This window comes from Castor canadensis, chromosome 2 (assembly GCF_047511655.1).
Source record: "Castor canadensis chromosome 2, mCasCan1.hap1v2, whole genome shotgun sequence".
In the NCBI taxonomy this organism is placed as follows: domain Eukaryota; kingdom Metazoa; phylum Chordata; class Mammalia; order Rodentia; family Castoridae; genus Castor; species Castor canadensis.
In genome coordinates, this window is record NC_133387.1 from 166,921,723 (window position 1) to 166,947,404 (window position 25,682).

The window sequence follows — 25,682 nt, forward strand, 5'->3', positions numbered from 1 at the left end:
CAAAACTGAGTTTACTCCCCAGTAACACACACACACACGATTAGCTATACAAGAGGTGAAGGAATCTATTATTGCACTTTGGAGAATATGAAATCTATGATTCTTTTAATTAGTGCACAAAAGACTCAATGTATTTATCCTTATAGAAATCTTCTGTAGTTCAAAAGGACAGAGATACTAAGGGTGTCCATGGCATATCTAGAATTAGAAACCTTAATTGGAATAATAGTTATGATTTAAGATAATAAGTTTCTGAAAAGAAAAAATTCAAACTAAGTTGGGGGTTGGTGGTATGACCTATGGTTCCATCTACTCCAGAATGCTGAAGCAAGAGGATTGCTTGTGTCCTGGAGTTTTGTTTTGCTTTTTGTTTGAGACAGGGTGTCCTCCCTGTGTAGCCCATGCTGGCCTGGAACTTGCTACATAGCCCAGGCTGGCTTCAAACTGGCAGTCCTCCTGCCTCAGCCTCTGAGTGCTAGGATTACAGGCATTCGCTTCCACCCGCTGAGCCCAGGAATTTAAAGCCAGCCTGAGCAACATACCAAGAACCAAACTCAAGAAAAAAAAAAAAAAACTAATACACATTTTTAAAGACCGTATTATATGTTTTTTTATATTTACAATTTGAAAAGTACGTATTTCTCTGAGGCGTTCAGATAATCCAAATATGCGAATGTTTGACATTGGTTATAATCACTTATTTCTCTTTAGGTTCTTGGGCAGCAAATACTATAACTGAGATAGTTTTCAAAATTCTGGCCCAGGGCTCAGTGGTAGAGCACTTGTCTAGCATTTCTAACACTGCAAAAAAGAAAGGAAAAAAATTCTGGCAATAGCAATAATAATAATAATAGTGGTATACAGTCATTTCTTTCACTGTTTTTGGTGGGGGGATGCTTTAATTTGGCGTCTCATATGCTTGCTGGGCAGGCACTATACCACTTGAGCCACTCGACTAGCACCTCTTTCACTATTTAGACATCATTTTGTTATAGAATTTGCTGGACTCTACACAAGTTTAACAATTTAGAAAGATATTTACTATAATAAGTCATACTTTCTCCCAAACAGTTTTCTTTAGTTGTATAAAACTGTTCGTCACTTAGGATAGGTGATTTACAGTTCTGAACAGGTTGACTATGAGTTCTAGAAGTTTCATTCTAATATGAAAGGAATGGAGGTGTGGTTCAAATTGTAGAGCACCTGCTTTGCAAGTACAAAGCCCTGAGTTCAAACCCCAATCCCAACAAAAAAAGAACAATTGAGATACACAATGATAGCGCTTACCTAACATACCTGAGGCCCTGGGTTTGATCCCCAACACCCTCCCCACAAAAAGAATAAAGAACAGTTCCTTTATCAAGTCCATGGAAAGAATACTTGTAACTTAGAATAAATTTCAGGTCACGTTTAAAACTGATTTTTGGGCAAAGCAGTGGTACTCCCAGGAACTAAGTAATCTGGCTCCACGCCCAGCTCTGCTAAACTACTGACTTGATTAGCCTTCCTGGGCTCTAAAGTATCTGGCATCTGATAAATGTTGGTTAAACTAAAGCTAACTTGTTTGATGAATTATAAAATCATCTAATACTCCTTTCAGCCCAGAAATTCAAATTCCTTCTATTTGAGTGGGTTTTTATTTTCAATTTGAAGAAAAAATATTCCCTCTTTCAAATTTTCAATCTTTTACCTTCTTAACATCTAAAATAACATTCAAGCCATTAATAGTAATATTTATAGTATAAAATAAAAACTATCAATCCCAGAGTCATACCCCACAATCTGATAAGTGGTTCATCTAGTGAAATTAATATAATTTTGACTATATCAAAGTAGAATGTTTTTTCCATAAATGTGAATTTACAAAGACTGGTAATTTCCAGAGCTGCTATCTAGGTCTTATTCTTGACCATGTTTTGTCAGGGTCCTCAGAAAAGCAGATCTTACTAGGGGACTTGTGATTGCAATTCACTGATATCAGCTGTAAAGTAAATTACAGCTTCAGGAATTGGGCTTGTATAGGTAAATCACCACACTCTTCTATAAAGAACCGTTACTAATGTACAATTCCATGAATGGTTGTGGCAACTGTAAATTACTGACGTGTCTTATTATTATTATTACTTCAGTTTTATCCATGAACAAGTTTTTGTTTTTGTTTTTTTTAATTGTGCTGAGTGGGGTTACATTTCGGCATTTACAAAAGTTCTTACAATATATCAAATATTTCATACTTGAATTCATCCTCTCCACCATTCTCCTTTGTCCCCCAACCCCCACTTCCTGAAATAGTTTCAACAGATAGCATTTTTCCATTTACATACATGTATACATGGTATTTGGCACCATATTCACCCTCCTTCACCATTTCCTCACTTCCTCCTCCCTCCCACCGATACCAACCACGACCATCACCCCACGCAGGACCCATTCCATCCTCCTGTTCTCCGATTTTATGTAAGAAAGAAATGACATTTTTTTGCTTATATGAAATAGCTACGCAGGGTGTTTCCTTGTGGCACTTTCATGTATATATTTATTATAGCCCAATTTGGTTGATCTCTATTTTTCTTCTTTCTACCTTAGTCCCTTTCTTATGGTGGTTTTAACCGGTTTAAAAATTCTGTATTCATTCTTGTGTAGAGAGTATCAACCGTATTTAACTTCCTTCTTTTTTTTTTTTTTAAGTTTTTGGTTTTTGCAGTGCTGAGGATCAAATCCAGGGCCTTGCACATGCTAGGCAAGCACCCTTAGCACTGAGCTACGTTCCTTGCCCTATCCATGAGAACATTTTTAATAGGAGAAAGATGACTTGTACATCCATATTCCCTATAAGAAAAAATGATAATGAAAACTTGTACTAATATCACATACAGCGTAATTCTATAATTAAGTTTATGAAAACTCTAAAACTAAGTTTATGAAAATTTTTTGTCTACAAATTTGCTTGCCTTTGTGATATCTGTGAGTATAGAATTATTAAAAAAAAATCAAGATTCCCATTGTCAGATTAAGCCAATTTTTTCAAAATTTAAATGAGGTTGAATATACAATTTTTCAGTATATAAAAGTGAAAAAAATTAACATAATTTAAGTGGAAAAATGTACTTTTTACACACTTTCTAAAATTTTTTTGTTGCAACCATGCCAAAATAAAGTCTATGATGTTACTTGTTTTTGTTCCCTGTAGTTCTTTTGAGATTTGACAAAATCTGGCCTTGCTGATAAAAAACATTTTGGCAGTGTTTCTGCTGGTTGCACAACTATGTGAATGTACTTATGCCACTAATGGTAAAGTTCGTTATATGTATTTTACCACAGTTTTAAGAAAATCTTTCCTTACCCATGGAAGTAAATGCACATGGTAGCGTCAGTGTCATATGTGTAATACTAAATAAATAAATACAGATGAGATTAGCAACTTGGAAAAAAGAGAAGTGTGAACAGTTTAAAGTAGCCAGAATTTTTTGCTTGAGGTGGATAACCTCGATCATACTATTTGTTAGAAGGTTGTGGGAATAGATGGCCTTACAAAATCCTCCTCTTACAGATTTTTTGAATTTGTAAATAAACCTTGCTTTTGTTAGTTAAGGAGGGAATTTAAAACCTGTGGAAGAAATCCACCTGTGCTTAATACAGATGAGTGGAGAAAACAAATGTGGTATATACATGTAAGGTAATATTATTCAGAGGAAAAAAGTTCTGACACATTACAACATGGAGTAACCCTGAAAACATTATGCTAAGTAAAATACACCAGACACAGGACAAGTACTGGGTGATTCTACTTATATGAATTACCTAGAGTTGTCAGACAGTTCATAAAGACAGAAAGTAGAACAGCTGGAGGAGGAAGGAACAAAGAGTTTAATGGGTACTGAGTTCCATTGTGGGATGATAAACAAGTGATGATTGTTTCTAACAGTGTATATGTACTTAATGCTACTGAAGTGTAGATCTTCACTTCTCTGGCTTATGTTTACATATTTATATATACACACATATATGTGTATATAACATGTTTATAAACGTATATCCTTTTTGCCAATCTCTAGTTTTTTACATGGTTTCACTTAAAACTAGTTGCATTCAATGTGATCATTGATACATTAAGATTTAAATGCGCCATTTTCTTTTTGTTCCCACTCTTCCATTTGTTTTCTTTTTTCTCCTTCCTGTGTGTTACTTGTACCTTTCTTAGAATTTCATTATTTTCCGTGGTGTTTTGAACATATCTCTTTGTATAAGTTATTTTGAATTTGCTCTAGGTATTATATATAAATAACTTATCATGGTCTACTGATAACATTTTGAGTTGATCTCTCAAAGTCCTTTTATACCCTTCCTCCTTTTTTTTTATGATTGTCTTAAATATTGGGCTTGGGGTGCAACTTAAGTAGCAGAGTACCTGCCTAGCAAGTGCAAAGCCTGAGTTCAAAACCAGTACTGAAAGAAAAAAAATTTTTTTCTTAAGCATTTCCTATATATTTTTGACAACCATACCAAAAGGTGTTACAGTTTTTGCTTTAATTACATCAAACATAATTTGGAAAACTCGAATGGAAATAGACTATGACTCTTGCCTGTTATTCTTACTTTTTCCATGTCCTTCCTTCTCAGGAACTTCTTTAGCCAAAGGGTAGGCCTGCTGCCAACAAATTTTCTAGTTTTTGTTCATCTAAAGATGTCTGAATTTCCCTTTCATCCCTTAAGGATATTTTTGCTGGATATAAAATTCTGTGTTGGCAGTTCTTAAACTCTGCCACCTCCTTCTGACATCCATGGGTGTCTGTAGTTCTCAGAATTTGGTTATGGTGTGTGTGTGTGTGTGTGTGTGTGTGTGTGTGTGTGTGTGTGTGTGTGTGTTAATCCAGTTATAGTTCATTGTGCCTTTGAAACTAAAGGTTTATGTCCTTTGCCAAAATTGGGAGGTTTTCAACCATAATTTCATTGGATACTTTTTTAGCCCCACTCTCTCTTCTCCTTTTGCATCTCTGAGGATATGAAAGTTAGTTCTTGTTACACAAGCCACCTACAGTTTTTTTCATCTGTTTTCTCTCAGTTGTTCAAATTGTATCATTTCTATTTTTTCTGAAGTTCAAAGATTTTTTTTCTCCTCTCCTGCATTTGCCTTTTGAATTCATTTATTGAGTTTATTTTTTAGTTTTATTTTTAACTTTGTTTTTTGTGGGTATGGGGGGAGATGAGATCTCACTATGTTAACTCAGGTCTCAAACTTGCCATCCTCCTGTCTCAGCCTCACAAGTGCTAGAATTACAGGCATGTACCACCATGGCTTAACTAGTGGTATGTTAATTTTAAAGTTAAAAAATTAAGGCCAAGGGTGGTGTCACATCGCAGTTCTTAGGAGGCAGAGACAGGAAGATTGAGAGTTTGAGGGCAGTCTGTACAACATAGTGAGTTTGAGCCCCAAATCAGTTTTAGAGCATTTTCATCAACCCCCAAATAATCCCTGAACCCATTAGCTATCACTATTCTTTGTATGAGTGATTTTTTTTTAATTATTCTATCCTGGAAATTTTGAAGTTTTAAGTTAGGAGACTCTGGATCTCATTTAAATTGTCTATTTTAGCAGGCATCCCCTGGTACCATGCCAGTGAGGGAAGAGGACACTGCCTCGTTACTGCCAAGTAGGGGTAAAAGTCCAGGTTCTTTACATGGCTTTTGTTGACATACCACTGGGGGGAAGGGGGATAAGTACCTTGTTCCTGCTGGATATAGGACAACCCAGGTAGGGTTGGAAGGTTATGTGCCCCACTTTGGCCTCCGCTAAACCACCCTGGTCTAAAAGGGGAGGAATACATGTTTTACCACTCCCCATGTGTCTTCCACCAAATGAGGTGGTCCTTCTTATCACTGGGGACCCAGCAGAGAGCTGGGCCTTCTTTGACACTTACCAGCGGTGGGCAGGTGCACCTCATTACAACTGGGCAAAGGTAGAACATTTCAGCTCACCCATTGTCCTCTAATTGGGTGAGTTGTTTTCCTGTCATTTAGATTTATATTGTATATTCTGGATACAAGTTCCTTGACAGATGTATGATTTGCAAATAATTATCACAGACTATTATAGCACATCCTTTCCTTCTTAATACAATGTTTTTACACAGCAGATGTTCTTGATTTTGATGAAGTCTAGTTTATCTTTTTTCCTTTGATTGTGCTTTTGGTTCAGTGACTAATAGTTTTTTACTTGTCCTAATCCTAGATCCAAAGATTTTCTGTTTTATAAAAGGTTTATTCTTTAGCTTATAATTTTAGAATAAGGTATGAGGTTTTTAGTTAAGAATTTGGAGGGGGTTGTATATGAATGTTCAATTGTTGCAACAGCATTTATTGAAAGGCTGTGTTTTTCCATTGAACTGCTAATGTACCTTTGCCAAAAATCAGTCAGCCATATTTGTGTGGGTGTTATTTCTAGACACTGTTGTGTTCCAATAATCTGTGTCTGTCCTTTGGCCAGTACTTCTATCTGGATTCTCCTATAGCTTTATCATAAGACTTCAGGGTGATTGCCGTAACTTTTTCTTTTGCAGAATTGTTTTGTCTATTTCAATTTCTTTGCCTTTCTATGTAAACTTTAGATTCAACTTCATCTGCAAAAATGGGGGGATTGCTAAAATTTTCATTGTAATTGTTTTGAGTCTGTAAATCAGTTTGAGGAGAACTGACATCTTTTACTATGTTGTATCTTCCAATCCATTAACATAGTATGTCTCTCCACTTACTTAGACTTCCTTGGTTTCTTTTATCCATGTTTTATATTTTTCAGCATTTAAGTTCCATACATGTTTTTGATCAATTTATACTTACGTATCCTTCCTCACCCTCCCCCATCTGTTGTAATGATAGTAGTTTTAGGGTTTTCTTTAAAGTTAGGTTTTCTATTGTTAATTGCTACTACATAAAAATACAATTGACTTCTCGCTGAACTTGTAAATACCACTTATTAGTTCTAAAATGCTTTTTTTTTCTTTTTGAAAGATTCCTTGATTGTAACTAATCATGTCTCTGAATATGAAGCTTTATTTCTCTGCTTTCAAATTTGTGTCTTTTCTGTTTCTTGCCTTTTTGCACCAGTAAGGACTTTGACTCTCATGTTGAATAGGAAATGTGGGAGAGAACATCCTTGCCTTTTTCATGATCTTAGGTGAAGAAACATCTTATTACCTTTACCTTTTCGGAATGACGCTTTATCAGATTGAGGAAGTTCCCTGTGATTCCTAATTTTCTCAGAATGTGTCATGAATGGATGTTGACTTTATTTCAAATGATTATTTGTTAATATCTTATTGGGAATCTTTACAACTATGCTCACAATGGATCAGTAAGTCCCTTCTCCCCCAGTACTGTCTTTGATTTTAGTGTCAGGTAGTGCTTGCCTAGTAAAATGAGTTAAGAAGTGTTCCTTCTATTTTCTGGAATAAATTGTATGTAATTGTTTTGGTTTTTTAGTGTTTGTTGGAATCCGCCAGTGAAACCATTTGAGCCTGGTGATTTCTTATTTAAAAGGATTTAATTGTGAATTCAATTTTTGTAATAGTTATAAGAATATTCCCCTGCCAGGTGCCAGTGCCTCACACCTGTAATCCTAGCTACTCAGAAGACAGAGATCAGAAAGCTCAAGGTTCGAAGCCAGCCCAGGCAAATAGTTCGTAAGATCCTATCTCGAAAAAGCCCTTCACAAAAAGGGCTGGTGGAGTGGCTCAAGGTGTAGGTCCTGAGTTCAAACCCCAGTACTGCAAAAAACAAACAAACAAAAAAATTCCCTTATCCTTTTTATATCCTTAGGGAAATCCCCTCTTTTGTTCTCGGTATCAGTAATCTGTTTTCTCCTTGCCATGGTTGCTAGAGCTTTTATCATTTTAACTGATCTTTTTAAAGAACAAATTGAGGTGGGGGTGATTTTTCTCTTGCTTTTATTTTCAATCTCATTGGTCTCTGCTTTTTTGTGGGGAGCGGGAGGGAGTCCTGGGTTTTGTTTGTTTGAGGTACTAGGGCTTGAACTCAGGGCCTACACCTTGAGCCACTACACCAGCTGATTTCTGCTCTTTATTGGTGACTTCCTTCTGCTATGCTTTTATTTTATCCTTTCCTGGCTTCCTAAAGCAGACATTTTAGATTGTTGACTTAAATCCCAAGTAGCACGCTGCTTCTATAACAATGATCACACTCAGAGAGAAGCTTGCCATTCATTATCTCCACCCCTAGTGGCTGACTCCTGGCTCAGAGATTTTTGCCTGGGAGAAAAGTGGGCAGAAAACTCCTAATCTTACCCAAAACGGCTAATTAAATTGGCAACATTGTTTGTAGAACTTCAAAATGAAGGGTACAGAGCTGGGCATGGTGGCTCACGCCATATAATCCTAGTTATTTGGCAGGTGGAGATTGGAAGGATTGAGGTTCAAAAGTGTAGCCCAGGCAAAAAGTTGAGGAGACCCCCCATCTCAATGTGGTAATTCCCACTTGTAACACTATCTATGTGGGAGGTCATAGGTAGAAGGATCATGGTCCAGGCAGGCTCTGGATAAAAAGTCAGGAGATTTTGCCTAAAATAATAACCTAAAAGAGCTTTGGGTATGGCTTAAGTGGTAGAGCACCTGCCTAGTAAGCATGAGACTCTTGAGTTCAAACCTCAGTACTACCAAAAAAAAAAAGAAGTGATGGGCACTCTCAAGAACAATGGAAGATCATAACAAGGAAGAGGCTTTTAGATTTAATGAATACACTGTGTGCTAACTAGTACAACAGGAGAAGCCAAGGGAATAAGAACTAAGAGGAGCCTTGTTGTGTGGCCAGAGCAAATACCAAACAAACCTCAGAATTTATTCCTTCAAAGGAGCCATAATTTGTTTGCATTAATTTATACAACAATTTATGTACCACAACATTGTTGAAAAGCAGTAGAATGGTGAGTGGGGTTTAACACCTGAAAATGATAAATGAGAAACAGCCCTAGAATATCACTGTAAGTTCACGTAACTATAGTATACCCAAGCACACACGCCTTCCTATGGAGCAACATGATAGGCTCTTAGCATTGTGAGGTTGACTTCACTGAGATCATTCAGCTAGTCATTAAAAAATAAACATTGAGAAGTTCAGCGAGGGGAAAAAAGCAGCCAGAGGTTGCCACCATATATCATCAAAAATATCCAGGTATAGGACTGGAGGTGTGGCTCAAGTGGTAGAGTGCCTGCTTTGTAAGTGCAAAGCCCTGAGTTCAACCCCAGTCCCACAAAAAAAATAAAATAAATAAAAATAATCCAGGTATGGACAGAAACAAAGTATGACCCAAACGCTGGGGGTGGCAGGGAGGGCAGATAGCGCAAACTACCTGTGTGAGAGAAATCAGATGTCAGATTTAACAAAAAAGGCTTCAAAATAGCCATTTATAAGTATGTTTCATAGCACTAGAGAAACTTATGAGTGAAGAAGTAAAGTATAATAACAAATTTTACTCAAACAGAATGTCAGTCAAGACATAGGAATCATCCAGAAGAACCAAATGGAAATTCTGGAGTTGGAAAATGCAGTAACAAATTTAAAATTCATTAGCAAGGTTTAGTAGTAGATTTGAATGGGCAAAAAAACAGATTAAGCAAATTTAGATAAAAATATCAAAGCATATCACCTTCCAAAACCAGACAAAAAGAATTGAGGTGAATGAATAGGGCTCTGAAAAATGTGGGGCCTCATCCCATGCGCCATTACACATTATGGTAATAGTATCAGAAGAAGAGAGAAACCAAATGGGGAGGCAATAGGAAAAAAGTCAAATAATGGCAGCAAACTTCCTATATTCAATACACATTCAAGAAATTCAGTGAACTCCCAAGTTTAAATAAAGATATACAAAGAGACATATTGTAAAAATCCTGAAAGTCAAAGATAAGAAGTAAAGTCTTGAAGAGGAGCAAGAGTTTTAGCTCATACATAGTGGAACCGTAGCTGGGCATGGTGAATCATGCCTGTAATCAATCCCAGGACTCCAGATGCCGAGGCAGGAGAATCTGAATTTGAGGCCAGCCCAAGTTACATAGCAAGATGCTATCTTTAAAAAAAGAAAAGAACCAATAAGATTGACACCTAACTTTTTATCTGAAATGATGGAGGCCAGAAGGTAGTGGAATAGCATTTGAAGTGCTCAAAAGAAAAAAACTGTTTTTTCATGAAGTCAAAATGAAGACTTTCCCAGATAAACAAAAACTAAAAGAATTTGTTGCTAACAGACCCACCTTACAAGAAAATACTAAAGTGCCGGGAGCCAGTGGCTCATGCCTGTAATTCTAGCTACTCAAGAGGCAGAGATCAAGAGGCTTGCAGTTCAAAACCAACCTGAGCAAATAGTTCATGAGACACTATCTCAAAAAAACCCCTCACAAAAATAAGGCTGATGGAGTAACTCAAAGTGAAGGCCCTGAATTCAATTCCTAGGACTGGAAAAAAAAGAAAAGAAAAGAGAGGAAAATACTAAAGAATTTATTGAAGCTGAAAGTAAATACCATTTTTTTGTGTGTATGTGGTGGGGGGGTTGGTACTGCAGATTGAACTTGGACTTGAGCTTGCTAGGCAAGTACTCTACCGCTTGAGCCATGCCTCCAGCCGTTTTTTGCTTTAGTAATTTTCAGATAGAGTCTCATGGTTTTTGTCAAGCCAGCCTCACACTGTGATTCTTCTACCTCCCTTCCTGCATAGCTGGGGTTACAGGAATGCACTTTGACGCTCAGCTTTTTTTTTTTTTTTTAATTCATATGTGCATAGTCATTTCTCCCCCCTACCCCCACCCCCCCTTACCACCCACCCCACTACCTCCCTCTCCCCCCACCCTCCTCGATACCCAGCAGAAACTGTTTTGTCCTTATCTCTAATTTTGTTGAAGAGAGAGTATAAGCAATAATAGGAAGGAACAAGGGTTTTTGCTAGTTGAGATAAGGATAGCTATACAGGGAGTTGACTCACATTACTTTCCTGTGCATGTGTGTTACCTTCTAGGTTAATTCTTTTTGATCTAACCTTTTCTCTAGTTCCTGGTCCCCTTTTCCTATTGGCCTCAGTTGCTTTTAAGGTATCTGCTTTAGTTTCTCTGCATTGAGTGCAACAAATGCTAGCTAATTTTTTAGGTGTCTTACCTATCCTCACCCCTCCCTTGTGTGCTCTCGCTTTTATCATGTGCTCATAGTCCAATCCCCTTGTTGTGTTTGCCCTTGATCTAATGTCCACATATGAGGGAGAACATACGATTTTTGGTCTTTTGGGCCAGGCTAACCTCACTCAGAATGATGTTCTCCAATTCCATCCATTTACCAGCGAATGGTAACATTTCGTTCTTCTTCATGGCTGCATAAAATTCCATTGTGTATAGATACCACATTTTCTTAATCCATTTGTCGGTGGTGGGGCATCTTGGCTGTTTCCATAACTTGGCTATTGTGAATAGTGCTGCAATAAACATGGGTGTGCAGGTGCCTCTGGAGTAACCTGTGTCACATTCTTTTGGGTATATCCCCAAGAGTGGTATTGCTGGATCAAATGGTAGATCAATGTGTAGCTTTTTAAGTAGCCTCCAAATTTTTTTCCAGAGTGGTTGTACTTGTTTATATTCCCACCAGCAGTGTAAGAGGGTTCCTTTTTCCCACATCTTCGCCAACACCTGTTGTTGGTGGTGACTCAGTCCTGTAACTGAGATCGGGTGGTTCATGGTTTGATGCCAGCCTATGCATAAAGTGAGACCCTGTCTCCAAAGTAAGCAACACATTGAGGGCTGGAGGCACGGCTCCAGTGGTGTAGTACATGCCTACCAAGCAGAGGCCCGGAGTTCCGTCTGCAGTGCCATCAACAAAAGAAGTTATGAAATAAATGTGTGATGTAGTATTGATCTGTAACAAATATAATATGTAACATATTTGCCAATAATTGCACAAAGAAAAACTGATAGAAGAGAAGAGCTAAGGAATATGACTACAAATACAAGATATTATGTTTGGAATATTAATAAATATATTTATAACAGTGTTGTAAACAGGATGGGAAAGGAATAGATATATAGGAGTAATGTTTCTATCACTGGAGTCAAGCTAGTATAAAGCTAAAGCTAATATTAAGTTAAGCTGTGTATGGCAAACCCTAGAGCAACCACTAGAAGTATAACTAAAAGATAAAAAAATCATTAAAGAAACTAAACTGCAGGGCTGGGGGTATAGTTCAGTGGTAAAGTACTTGCTCAATATTTAAATGGTCTTGGGTTTGTCCCCAGCAGTGCAGAAAAAAAAAAGACTTTAAATGCTGCATTGGGAAATACTTAATGCAAAAGAAGCCACTGAAGGAAGAATAAAGGAAAAAAAAGAAGACATGAAACACACAAAATAGAATAACAAGTGAAATCTATACTAATAATATTAGCTGGACTTGGTGGTGCACATCTGTAATCCCAGAATTTAGGAGGCAGAGGTGGGAGGATTGCAAGTTCAAGGCTATTCTGAGCTACATAGCAAAACCTTGTTTAAATAATAACAGTAATTACTGAGTGTGAATAAATTAAACAATCAAAAGGCAGAGGTTTGGGCTGGCAGAGTGGCTCAAGCCATAAGAACACCTGCCTACCACAAATGAGGCCCTGATTTCAAACTCTAGTGAGGAGAATAAAAGGCAGAGGTTGACTGGGCATGGTAGCTCACACCTATAATCCTAGCTACTCAGGAGGCTGAGATCAAGAGGATTATGGTTCCAGGCCAGCCCAGGGGAAAGAGTTCATGAGACACCAGCTTATTTAATAAAAGCTGGGTGCAGTGCTGCACATCTGTCACCCCAACTAGGATTATGCCAGACTGGCCCAGGCATAAATGTGTGAGTCACTACTCAAAAATAGAGCAAAAAGGGAGTGGGGGGTATTGCTGGGGGTGTAGCAAGCACAAGACCCTGAGTTCAAACTCTAGTACTGCCCCAAAAAAAGACAGCTTGTCAAACTGGGTTTAAAAACATTAGCTTTATGTAGGTGACATACTTTAGATTCAAAGACATAGATTGAAAATAAAAGGTCGGAAATAAAAGATAAAGAACCATAGTAAAACTGGAATAGTTATACCAGCAAATATGCTTCATTACCAAAAATGTTACTAGATATTTTATAATTATAAAAGGGTCAGTCCATCAGAAGATAAAACAATTACAGGCAATTTAATAACAAAGTACCAAAATATGTGAGGCAAAAACTAATAGAAATGGAGAAATAGACAGCTCAACCATAATTGGAGACTTCAGTATACTACCCACTTTCAGTAATGTTTAGAATGATTAGCTAACCAACAGGAAAATGCATTGTAAACTATTTAGACCTAACAGATATCTTATAGAAAACTCTGCTCAAAAATAATAATTCCTTGAGGTATACATGGAACATTTTTCAGTCTAGAACATATGCTGTGCCATAAATCAAACTTTAGTAAAGTTAATACACTGAAATAATACAGAGACTGTAGGGAGGAAGATTCGAAATCAGTAGCAGAAAAAGAAAATTCAGAAATATGTGGAAATTAACACACTCCTAAGTAACAACAAAACAGAAAAATCAAAAGGAAAGTCAAAATATTCACAGACGAATAGATGAAGATACAGCATATCAAAACATATAGAATCTGGCTGCCAAATGCAGAGAGATATTTTAGCTGTGGATGCCTAGATTGAAGCAGAAGAAAGATCTTAAGTAAATAACCTTATCTTCTACAGTAAGACATTGGCAAAAGAGCACACTAAACCTAAAAGAAGGAAATAATAAAGATTATAAATGCATATTAAAGCATTTTATGCCAACAAACTTGACAACACAGATGAAGAAAAATCCTAGGAAGAGACTTACGAAGTAGACAATCTGGATGGATCTATATCAAATAAAGAGAGTGCATTAGTAAACAAAACATCTGCGCAAAAAAAAAAAAAAAAAAGCCCAGGCTCAGATGGCTTTATAATGAACTCTACCAAACATTTAAAGAACTAATAATTCTTTGTAAACTCTTTCAAAGTATAAAAGAGAGAACATTTTCCATCTCACTTTATGAAGTATTTTATAAAGTATTACTCTAAGAAAACCAAACAGGAAAACTATAGACCCACATGCTTGTGAATATGTATTCAGAAGTCCTCAATTAAATACTAGCAAACTGAATTCCACAACACATAAAAGTAACTATGTCATGACCAAATGGGATTTATTCCTGAGTGTGCAAGGCAGGTTCAACATCTACAAGTCATTTATATCAAAAGGTTTTTTAGGCTTTTTTATTATTATACTGGGGGTTACATTGTGACATTTACAAAGTATCATAGTTGAACTCACCCCCTCAGAAAAACACTTGACATGATGGAATACATTCTCATGGTAATAACAGTTAGCAGATTAGGAACCTCAGCCCTTAAAGAAGAGCATCTGTGAAAAACTCAAAGCTAACAACCTAATTATAAAAAGGCTGGTTTCTCTCCAGCTCAGAAATCTGTGAGTTCACTTGTGCCACTTCTGTTTAACATCACACTGAAGATTCTAGCCAGAGAGATTAGGCAAGATGAAGAAATAAAAATCATCCAGATTAGGAAAGAAAAGATAAAACTATTTACATAAGACATGATCTTATATATACAAAATCCTAAGGAATCCATAATAAGTGAGTTCAGCAGGGTTACAGAATATAAGATCAGTATACAAGTACCAGTTGACTTTTTATACATTTGCAATGGACTATCCAAAATGAAGTTAAACAGTTTCACTCACAGTGGCCTCAAAGCAATACAATAGGAATGAATGTAACACAGAAATGTGAAACTTATATTCTGAGAACTACAAAACATTGTTGAAACAAATTGAAAACAACCTAATAAATGGGAAAATGTGCCTGATTCTGAAATTCGTGAGGAGTGGCAAGGGACTCAGAATAGCCAAGACAATGCCGAAAAAGGAGGACAAAGTAGGAGACCTCATACTTCCTGGTTGCAAAATTTACTTTACACAGCATCAGTAATCAAGGCATTGTGATACTGGCACAAGGATAGACATACAGGTCAATGAAAGAGATTTGAGAGTCCAGTTACAAACACATTTTTTATTAGCATTCATTCATAGTACGCAGGGGTTTTGTGGCGATGATTTCTAGATGTATACAGTAAACATGTATATACATGTTCTACTGATTCTCAGCAAAGATGCCTAAACCTTTGTTTTGTTTTTGTTAGCTTTTGTGATTTGTTTGTTCATTTGCTTTTTTGTTGAGGCTGTGTCTTCCTGCATAAGCCCACGCTGGCCTTGAGCCTTTGATTCTCCTGCCTCTGCCTCCTTAGTGCTAGGGTTCTAGGTATATGTCATCATGCTCAGCAACATGTCTAAATCTTTCAATGAAAAAAGTAGTCTGTTTAACATATGGTAGTGGAAGAACTGGATAGCTTTATCCAAAAGAATGATCTGAGACAGAGCCTTCCACCTTATATACAAAAATAAAAATTTTAAAGTCTAAATGTAAGAGTTAAAGCTTATAAAATTCCTTGGAGAAAACACAAGGGTAAATCCTCATAACATTGAGTTTAGCAGGGGATTTGTATATATGACACCAAAAGCATGAGTAACAAGAAAAAGATAAATTGGACTTCCATCAAAATTTGAAAAAGTGTACTTCAAATGAGACCAAAAGATTGATGGCCAGGCATAGTTGTGCATTCCTATAATCCTAGCTATACAGGAGTTGGAGATGGAAAGATCACACTTTGAGATCAGCCCAGGTAAAAGTTAGCATGACTCTATCTCAAAAAATAAGCTGGGGCTTGGTGGTCATACCTGTTAGCCCATCTAGGCAGATAGTCTATAGAGGCAGGAAGATCAAGGCCCAGAGACCACCCCTCTTGAAAAATAAACTAAAGCAGAAAGGGCTGGCTGAAGGTATGTGACTTAAGTGGTTTAAAAAAAAAAAAAAAAAGCCCTGGGTTCAAACCTCACTTTCACCAAAGAAAAATAAATTGAAAACAGACCACCCCCCAGAATGAGAGAAACAGCTTGTATCTAGAGTATATAAAGAACTTTTACAAATCAGTCACAAGAAGGCAACCCAGCTTAAATGGACAAAGTGTCTGAAAAGACATTTCTCTAAGGAAGATATATAAATTTCTAATAAACGTGAAATATGCTCAACATTACTACGACATGAGAAAAAAAAAACCAAGACACCACTTCACATGAGAATGGCTAGAATAAGAACGTTGGATAGTCAGTGTTCGCCCTGATGGACGTAGAAAAATCAGAGTCCTCATACACTGTTGATAAGAGTGCAGCCACTTTGGAAAACAGTCCTGGCAGCTGTCAAACAATTAAAGTTACCTACCATATCAGCATCTCCACTTCTATACATATAACTGAGAAAACTAAAACATGTCACAACAAAAGGTGTACATACTTATTTATAGCAGCATTATTCATAATAACCAATAGTTGGAACATTAGTGTCCATCAGCTGAACAATGAAAATCAGAATGGCATATATATCCATGTAATAGAATGCTGTATTATGCAGCCATGAAAAGAAATGAAGCAGTGGTGCTGTTGCTGCATTGTGCTGAGTAAAGTCAGCCCAAAAGTCCACCTATGATTCTGTTGTTTGAAAAGTCATAAATATAGTTATGTTAATTGCTACATCAAAAATGAATAATTATGGTTCTGAGTTCAATCCCTAGTATTGAAAAAATAATTTCTTGCTACTATCGAATTACCACAAAATTGTATGCATTAATTTGTTTCAAATAAAATATAGGATGATTGGTTTGTAAAATCTTTTAAGTCTCTTTTAGTCTATAAAATCCCTATTTTAGTCCCCTTTTCTTCCTTTTTTTTTTTTTTTTTTTTTTTTTTTTTTTTTTGGTGACACTGCTGGGGTTTATAAGCAGGGCCTCATGGCTACTAGGCAGGTGCTCTTCCACTTGAGCCACACTGCCAGCTCTTTCGTATTTTGGGTATTTTCTCTGGTTTTTAAAAGTATTTTTAGTAGTATTTGATAGTTATACAGGGGATTTTGTTGTGACATTGCATGTATACATACATTGTACCTCACTTTAGTTCATCCCTTCCTTTAATCTTCCTGTTCTCCCACTTCCCTTCTTGAAATGCCTTTGATAGGTTTTGGGTATTTGGAAGATAGGGTCTTGATAACTATTTGCTTGTGGCTGGCTTCAAACCTCAATCCTCCTGATTTCTGATTCCCAGGGAGCTAGTACTGCAGGTGTGAGCCACTGGTGCTCGGCTCTTCTTTTTCCTTTTAGTTTATTACTTGAAAAGCTGTCTTTTGTCCTAGAGTTTATCATGATCTAGATTTTTCCATTTGCATCTCAGTATGTAGGGGAGCATGTTTCTGTCACCTCCCTATTTCCTGTGAGTTGGCAGTTGGACCTAGAGGATTTGATCAGGTTTTGGCCCGTCTTTTTGCCATGTCTAGTTGCTCTCTTTATGAAGAGCAATGCCTCTTCATGGGGGCAGAGTGGTGTCACAAAATAGTTTTCTTCCAATTCTGATATTCCTTCTTCATGTATTACAGGAAACCTTCATATTCTATGGGATAACCTAGAAGTACCATTTGTATTAGAGTAGTACTGTCATGTGAACTCCTGAATTTAAACATGTTGCATGTATTTAATTTCATTTGTCCCATTTTTTGGCCAGTGGGAGCCACCTTAAATTAACCTGAGTTGAACTTTAGTAGCTTCCTTACTGTCTGATCGGATGTTCCAGACGTGGAATTAGCCATTTCTCTTAAGGAGTGGTGGTTCCTTTTAGTGGAATATGGAATTCATAAGTCAGTCTGGGTGCTAGGGATAGTAACTGCTAAAGATTGACTGCATTATCAGTTCATACTGATGCTTCTAGTTCAGATTCAAAACCGTAACCCCCACTTTTCTTTAACTTTTAACTATTGGCAGCAAATAAATGCTGGTACTTTATATAGGAAAAAATAAGAAATTTCATGACATATTTTATCTTTTCACATATTTCACTGCCTTTTTGTGCAATATGCAAAATGCCTAACAAGGGCAAAAGATAAATCAGATACCATAAATGTTTTGCTCTGCCTGCTGCAAGCTTGTCACATCTTGCTATTTTGCTTCTCTTTCCCATACATTCTTTCCATGTCTTCAGCTCTAACAAATCCAACAGAATAAAATTTTTCAGTGACTCTTGTAAACTCCAGTGTTTAGGTCCTACTTTAACTTCTTCCCTAAAGCCCAAACCAGAATGGACAGTTTCATATATAAATTTACAAGCTAGTACTCCTCTTAAAGGTATTTCCAACTAGGTATGTCCAAAACTTAAACGTGCCTTTCCCTCCTCCATCATTAATCCCTGTCAAAATCAGCTCTTTCTGTTTTGTTCCCTTTGTTGTTGGGTAAAACACCATTTAAGAGACCAAGGGTCAGACTCTTAATTACTATCCCATCCCACCCTCAACACAGAATTGTGACCAAGTGGTTTTCCCACCTAAATATTTCTGTTGTATTTTCTCTATCCTTATTGCCACCAGTTTAATTTGCTTTTAGTTAATCATATACCTGTACTATTGTAATAGCCACTGTAAAATCTACCTTCTGTATGCCACCAGGATAACCTTTTCTAAATGTAGATAGGGCTGTCCTACTCTCCTGTGGCTATACCCATACTTACTGTATAAGATCCTATGTCTTTAGCATGGCATAACTAAGTGGCCTTGAATAAAGTAATTATCTGAGTCTGCAAAATCAGGGTATTGTCAGCCAGCCTCAGGAGAGGTAGCATATCTAAAACCCCTAGGTACAAAACTGGCAGTCCACTAATACAGACAACCAGATGAATTTCCACCTGGATATTCCAATTAGAGGCATCTTTTTTTTTTTCATTTTTCTTTTATTCATATGTGCATAAAAGGCTTGGTTCATTTCTCCCCCTGCCCCCTCCCTCTCCCCCCCCTCAATACCCAGCAGAAACTATTTTGTCCTTATTTCTAATTTTGTTGTAGAGAGAGTATAAGCAATAATAGGAAGGAACAAGGGTTTTTGCTGGTTGAGATAAGGATAGCTATACAGGGCATTGACTCACATTGATTTCCTGTGTGTGGGTGTTACCTTCTATGTTAATTCTCTTTGATCTACCCTTTTCTCTAGTTCCTGGTCCCCTTTTCCTATTGGCCTTAGTTGCTTTAAGGTATCTGCTTTAGTTTCTCTGCATTAAGGGCAACAAATGCTAGCTAGTTTTTTAGTTGTCTTACCTAGCCTCACCCCTCCCTTGTGTGCTCTCGCTTTTATCATGTGCTCATAGTCCAATCCCCTTGTTGTGTTTGCCCTTGATCTAATGACCACATATGAGGGAGAACATACGATTTTTGGTTTTTTGGGCCAGGCTAACCTCACTCAGAATGATGTTCTCCAATTCCATCCATTTACCAGCGAATGATAACACTTCATTCTTCTTCATGGCTGCATAGAATTCCATTGTGTATAGATACCACATTTTCTTAATCCATTCATCAGTGGTGGGGCATCTTGGCTGTTTCCATAACTTGGCTATTTTGAATAGTGCTGCAATAAACATGGGTGTGCAGGTGCCCAATTAGAGGCATCTTAAACCTATTATCTTTCCCCTTAACTGCCTTTTCTATTCTTGATTTGTTTTAATCAGAGTAAAGGATGTGGATGTAATAATCTCAGTTCACTTTTAACAAGTGGCTGGATATTTAGACAGGCAAATTCTTTTTTATGTTAACTGTTTTATTATAATATATTAAAATATTTAAAATAAACAATTTGATACAGTTTGATACATATATTACATTCATATTATATTATATTGTACTGGTAAAACCATCTCCACAATTAACAGGGAAATTCTTTTATCAACTTTTCCCACTCTCCCAAGTCATTTCCAGTATAAGTCATTTTCAATGTGAACTCCCTCCCATTACTCTCTTTAATCATCTTAGATAGCCACTTCACTTTGTGCTAAGAGCTACTCCATTTTAATCTGAAATCTTCTGGTGAGTTTTATCAACTAATAGTTATGATAAAATGTGCATATGTGTCTCATCAGAAATAGAATAGACACTGAAACTTGATCTCCATTTAATTTTGTTTTTTGTTTTTGTGGTGATGGGAGAGAATTCCTTGTGCTTGCTAACTAGCCTTGCACTCTACCACTTAGCTACATCCCCAGATCCTACACTTAACTTTTATTCAATTTTTCTAGTGTGAATAAGTAGCTAATATTCATTGAATACTTACTTTGTGGCAGTATTACTATGCTAATTTAATCTTCATGATAATGTTGGAAGAATTCCCGTAATTCCTTTTTTTTTTTTTAACATAAGAAAACTGAAACATTACAGAGGTGAAATAACTGGACTAAGTAAGATTTAATGTCTGACTGGTAAAGGAATCAAAATTCCAAACTCAGGGCCTCACACTTGCAAGACAAGTGCTCTACCACTTGAACTATGCATGGGCAAAAATTCTTCAACTCATCTATGAAACAACATCGTAGAATTTTTTTACCCTTAAAGTATATGTTGTTTAGCAACTGCTACTTTGATAATATGTATGTATAGTATTTTATCAGTTGCTTGAAATAAAAGGTAGGAAGGAAACTAATTCTGAATTATTGAATAGCTTACACTGGAACCTGTTATACAAATAAATTTTTATTACTTGTTAAAGCTGTATAAATTCTAAATTAGTAATTATGATTTAAGTAAAGAATTTTAACTGGGTGCCAATGGCTCATGCCTGTAATCCTAGCTACTTGGAAGGCTGAGATGGGGAAGATCCTGGTTCAAGGCCAGTACCAGCATTAGTTTGTGAGACCTCTATCTCCAAAATAACCAGAGCAAAGTGGACTAGAGGTGTGACCCAAGTGGTAAAGCACCTGCTTTGCAAGCTCTAGGCCCTGAGTTCAAACCCCATCACTGCCCCAAAACTTTTTTAAAACATTCTCCAAATTACATATATATGACAGTACATATGCTTGTTCATCTAAACACATATGGAGAGATTAGTGTTTTTAAAAAAACAGTATTTTGTAGTTCATACAAAATTTTAAGTTATACTTTCTGGCTTTTGAACTTTCCATGTTATGTATGATTTTTTTTTTTCAAATACTGTAAATTCATGCCTTTTCCAAGTTTTGCCCTGTCAACATATGGCACTGCAGTATTTCCAAAATATATCTGTCCATGCGTTTCTTTTTTGGTGGGGGGGGGGGGCGGTACTGAGGGTTGAACTCACAGCCTTGTGCTTACTAACTAGACAGGCCCTCTACCACTTGAGCCACTCCACCAGTCCTTTTTTGTGTTGGTTGTTTTTGAGATAGGGTCTCACTTTATGCCCAAATTGACCTGGACCATGACCCTCCTATTTGTGCTTCCCCACCTATCTGGAGATTAAAGGTACATACAACTGTGCCCAGCCATTGGTTGAGTTGGGGTCTTGCAACTTTTTTTGCCCAGGCTAGTCTAGTACTTGATCATCCCAATCTTAGCCTCCCATGTAGCTAGGATTAAAGGCTTCAGCCACCATGCCTGGCTTTCTCCGTGTAAATTTTTAATTATAGAATAGATCATAAAGTTTACATAGACACATGTTGGGAAGTGCATGTAATAAATACATGGCATGGAAGGTATTTTCCAGTCTGTAATCTTCACCTTCCTCTTGTTCCATACTTTTAACTGTATTATACCTGGACCATATGTGTAACCATTTGGGCAACACAGTGAGAAGTGGTACTCAAAACTCATTTTCATCTTCTATTGTCCATTCAAATTTATTCTGTAGGGCAAGTCATAATATCTTTTCTGGCCACTTTCAGGAAATAAAAACAGAATTTAAAAACTAATAAACTTAACTCAGAGTAACAGTTTTCCTCCTCATCAGATGTGGAGGCGCATTCCTGTAATCCTAGTTACTTGGGAGGCTTAGATCAGGAGGATCAAAGTTCCAGGTTAGCCTTAGCCAAAAAAAAAAAAAAAAAAAAAACTTAAAAGCTGAATGTGGTGCCTGCCTCCCCAGCTACAGGGTAAGCGTAAGTAGGAAGATCACCAGTCAGGCCAGCCTAGTTGAGCCCGTGTCTCAAAAATAACCATAATAAAAAAGTGGTAGAGTGCCTGCCTAGCAAGTATGAAGCCATGAGTTCAAATCCCAATATCTCCAAAAAACAGTTCCCTCTTTTCTATCTCAGGCCTGCTACAGGCCTGCTTCCTTTTTCTTTCCTTCTGTCTTCTCATAGTTAGCCCTTACTTACTCCTCCCCATTTGCTTCTGGTTTTTGACCCTTCCAGGATTAGGCGAGATAGGGGCTGAGGAAGAAGAGAGAAAAAAAAACCTTGTAATAGTAGTAATAAAAGCACTGATTATGTTGCTAGTTACAGTTTGTTTTATTGTTGTTCCACTACTCTGTGGGAGAGGGGGTTGAACTTGGGGCTGGTGTTTGGGAGGCAGGCACTCAAATACTTGAACCATGCCCCCAGCACTACTTACTTTGAAACACTTAAGATATATAAGGTTATTGAATCCTCAGAATTCTGTGATACAGGTTCTATTATCCCTGATTTGCTGCCGAAGAACTTAAGTTGCAGAGTTTAAGTTCATACAGCCGTAAATGACAGAACCAGGATGAAATGGAGGCATTCTGGCTCTCAAGCACTCCACTGTATTGCCTTTATATACTGTTGGACGATAATAAGCATGCTTTCTAGTGTTGATTGGTGTTTGTGTTTAATGCATGCCCTTTTATAGTTTTTTCAAATGTGATAGACCCAAGACAAAGGACAAACATGCTTTTTGTTTCAGAAGAGTAGGAGAACGGGGTGGAGTTTGGAACTCACAACACACTGATTACTGTCAGCAAAACTCCTGTTCCAATCTTTTAATTCTTTGCTCATTGATAGTGGTTATAACTCCAGGTTGAAAAAATTTTCCACCCGCTCCTTGTCCAGGTAGCTTTGTACCTCACTTGGAAATGTAGTGCATTGTCTGTTGTTTGGGTCCTTCATCCACACTGAGTTTGATGTGGTCCCATTTCAACACTCCATTGCATGTTTTCCAAATACGCTGTTTAATTTCTTGCCTTTATACCTTTGTTCATGCAGATACCCTGGATTATGACTGTCACTTGCTCTGAAGTCATGTTTCTTCCCTCAACCACATGATCCCAATCAAAGTAAGCACTCTTAATGGCCCGGCTTTAAAAGCAGAAGCCAAGCAGATGAACAAGACACTTTATATATAGCCCTCCCATTTCTGTAAGAAAAAAATTTAAAAATCCATTAGATGACGGATTGGTCTTCTTTGACCAATCCTAGTTGCATACTGTCTCATTGTGAATGCTTGTCTTTAGAAAGAATATGTGGAGCAGGGTCTTCTTGTCTTTGGCGTAACCATCTTAATTGACTTTATTTTCTATTCTAGAATTGGGCAACACTTCAATCCCAACAATAGAATAAGTATTCCTATAGCAAGGTTATATTTTTGAACTGTTTATACTAATTGTGGTCAACGTGATTTATTTCCACAGCCTCACTCTGTCTTGACACAGGATTCATGCCTATTATCTTTTTTATTGTGATATCATATAGGAACCATTCTTGTCTTCCCAATATTAAAATATCCAGTGACTTTTTTTAATCCTGAAATCTTTTCCTTTCCTCTGTACATTTATCTGAATAGAACATTCAAAGGAATGATTACATAATGAATTGTTTGATTTTTCACTGGCATTACTTACTGCATATTCACATTCAGAAACAGATACAATAATATGTCTTCTGACATATATTGACAATCAATAGATTATCAAATGTGAAACATTTAAAATAGTGTCTGGCACATAGAAGGCACTCTAGAGTCATTAACTGCAAACTGTTGTTTAAAACTCTGCCATTCTTTAAAACAGTAGTTCATAGACTGTACTGGTCAAACAGTTTGGAGAATGTATTTTAATACATTCTGTTGCTGAAGTTTCTCTCTCACTACCATCTTTTAGCCTTTTCATTTGGCACTGTGGCCACATGAAAATGATGTAAATTGCCTATTTCAACTACTAAACCATCCTTTAATGCTGTATTTTATGTATTTTTAGGACATTTCTGATCCATTTGTATCCTTGAAGAGCATCTGTAGAAGAGGAAGGAGAAGATGGGTGTGAAAACATTTACTCATAGCTCCTCTTCCCACAGCCAGGAAATGCTTGGGAAACTAAATATGCTACGAAATGATGGACATTTTTGTGATATCACTATTCGTGTCCAGGACAAAATCTTCCGGGCACATAAGGTGGTGCTAGCAGCTTGCAGTGATTTCTTTCGTACTAAACTTGTGGGCCAAGCAGAAGATGAGAAGAATGTGTTGGATCTACATCATGTTACAGTGACTGGCTTTCTACCCCTTTTAGAATATGCTTATACAGCCACTCTGTCAATCAACACGGAAAATATTATTGATGTTCTGGCTGCAGCCAGCTACATGCAAATGTTCAGTGTTGCTAGCACCTGTTCGGAGTTCATGAAATCAAGTATTTTATGGAATACACCCAATAACCAGCCAGAAAAAGGTCTAGATGCTGGACAAGAAAGTAATTCTAACTGCAATTTTACTTCTCGAGATGGAAGCATTTCTCCAGTGTCTTCAGAATGCAGTGTGGTGGAAAGAACCATTCCTGTCTGCCGAGAATCCAGGAGAAAGCGTAAAAGCTACATTGTTATGTCTCCTGAGAGTCCCGTAAAGTGTAGCACACAAACAAATTCACCCCAGGTATTGAATTCTTCAGCTTCCTACACAGAAAATAGAAATCAGCCAGTTGATTCTTCTTTAGCTTTTCCCTGGACTTTTCCTTTTGGAATTGATCGAAGAGTTCAGTCTGAGAAAGCTAAGCAGACGGAGAATACTCGAACTTTAGAATTACCTGGCCCATCTGAAGCAGGTAGAAGAATGGCTGATTATGTGGCTTGTGAGAGCACAAAAACTGCCTTGCCTCTGGGCACTGAAGAAGACATCCGTGTCAAAGTAGAAAGGTTAAGTGATGAGGAGGTCCATGAGGAAGTGTCCCAGCCTGTCAGTGCATCTCAGAGTTCCCTGAGTGATCAGCAGACAGTGCCAGGAAGTGATCAAGTCCAAGAGGACCTTCTGATCAGTCCACAGTCTTCTTCCATAGGTATCAGTGCCTTCTGTTTTTCATGATGCTATAGTCAATTCAAACATTTTTAAGTTCTTATTAGATAAAAAGTTTTGTGCTCAGTCCTATAGGAAATATAAAGAAGAGTAAAACGTAACAACTGGATTTCTTTCTTTTTCTTTCCACTACTGGAGTTTGAACTCAGGGTCTCATGCTTGCTAGGCAGGTGGTCTACCAGGTGAGTCACACCTCCAGCCCTTTTTGGTCTAGTTATTTTGGAGAAAAAGTATTGCTTTTTGCCCAGACTGATCTGGATACAATCCAGTTTTCCTATTTTATGCTTTCCTCCGTAGCTGGGATGACAGACATATGCCCCCATACCCAGCTGGTTGGTTGTAAAGAACATCAGTCCTCACCATCTCACTCTCCCAAGTGACTAGGATTACAGGCGTGTCCCACCATGCCTGACTGATAATTCAGTTTCTTTAAATGTAATTAGTTTGTTTTGTTTTGTT

At 37.2% G+C, this 25,682-nt stretch overlaps 1 protein-coding gene across 3 annotated transcripts in view; it reads left to right on the forward strand.

The window, feature by feature from the left end:
- The window catches only part of Zbtb44 (zinc finger and BTB domain containing 44), a 68,567-nt gene that overhangs the window by 17,731 nt on the left and 25,154 nt on the right, over positions 1 to 25,682 (forward strand). For all 3 annotated transcript variants that reach the window (XM_020166977.2, XM_074066329.1, XM_020166980.2), the window contains exons 2-3: positions 23,147 to 23,217; positions 24,136 to 25,206. In XM_020166977.2, coding sequence (XP_020022566.1) covers positions 24,192 to 25,206 — 1,015 coding nt within the window. In that variant the 5' untranslated portion in view covers positions 23,147 to 23,217; positions 24,136 to 24,191. The remainder of the gene's footprint in view (positions 1 to 23,146; positions 23,218 to 24,135; positions 25,207 to 25,682) is intronic.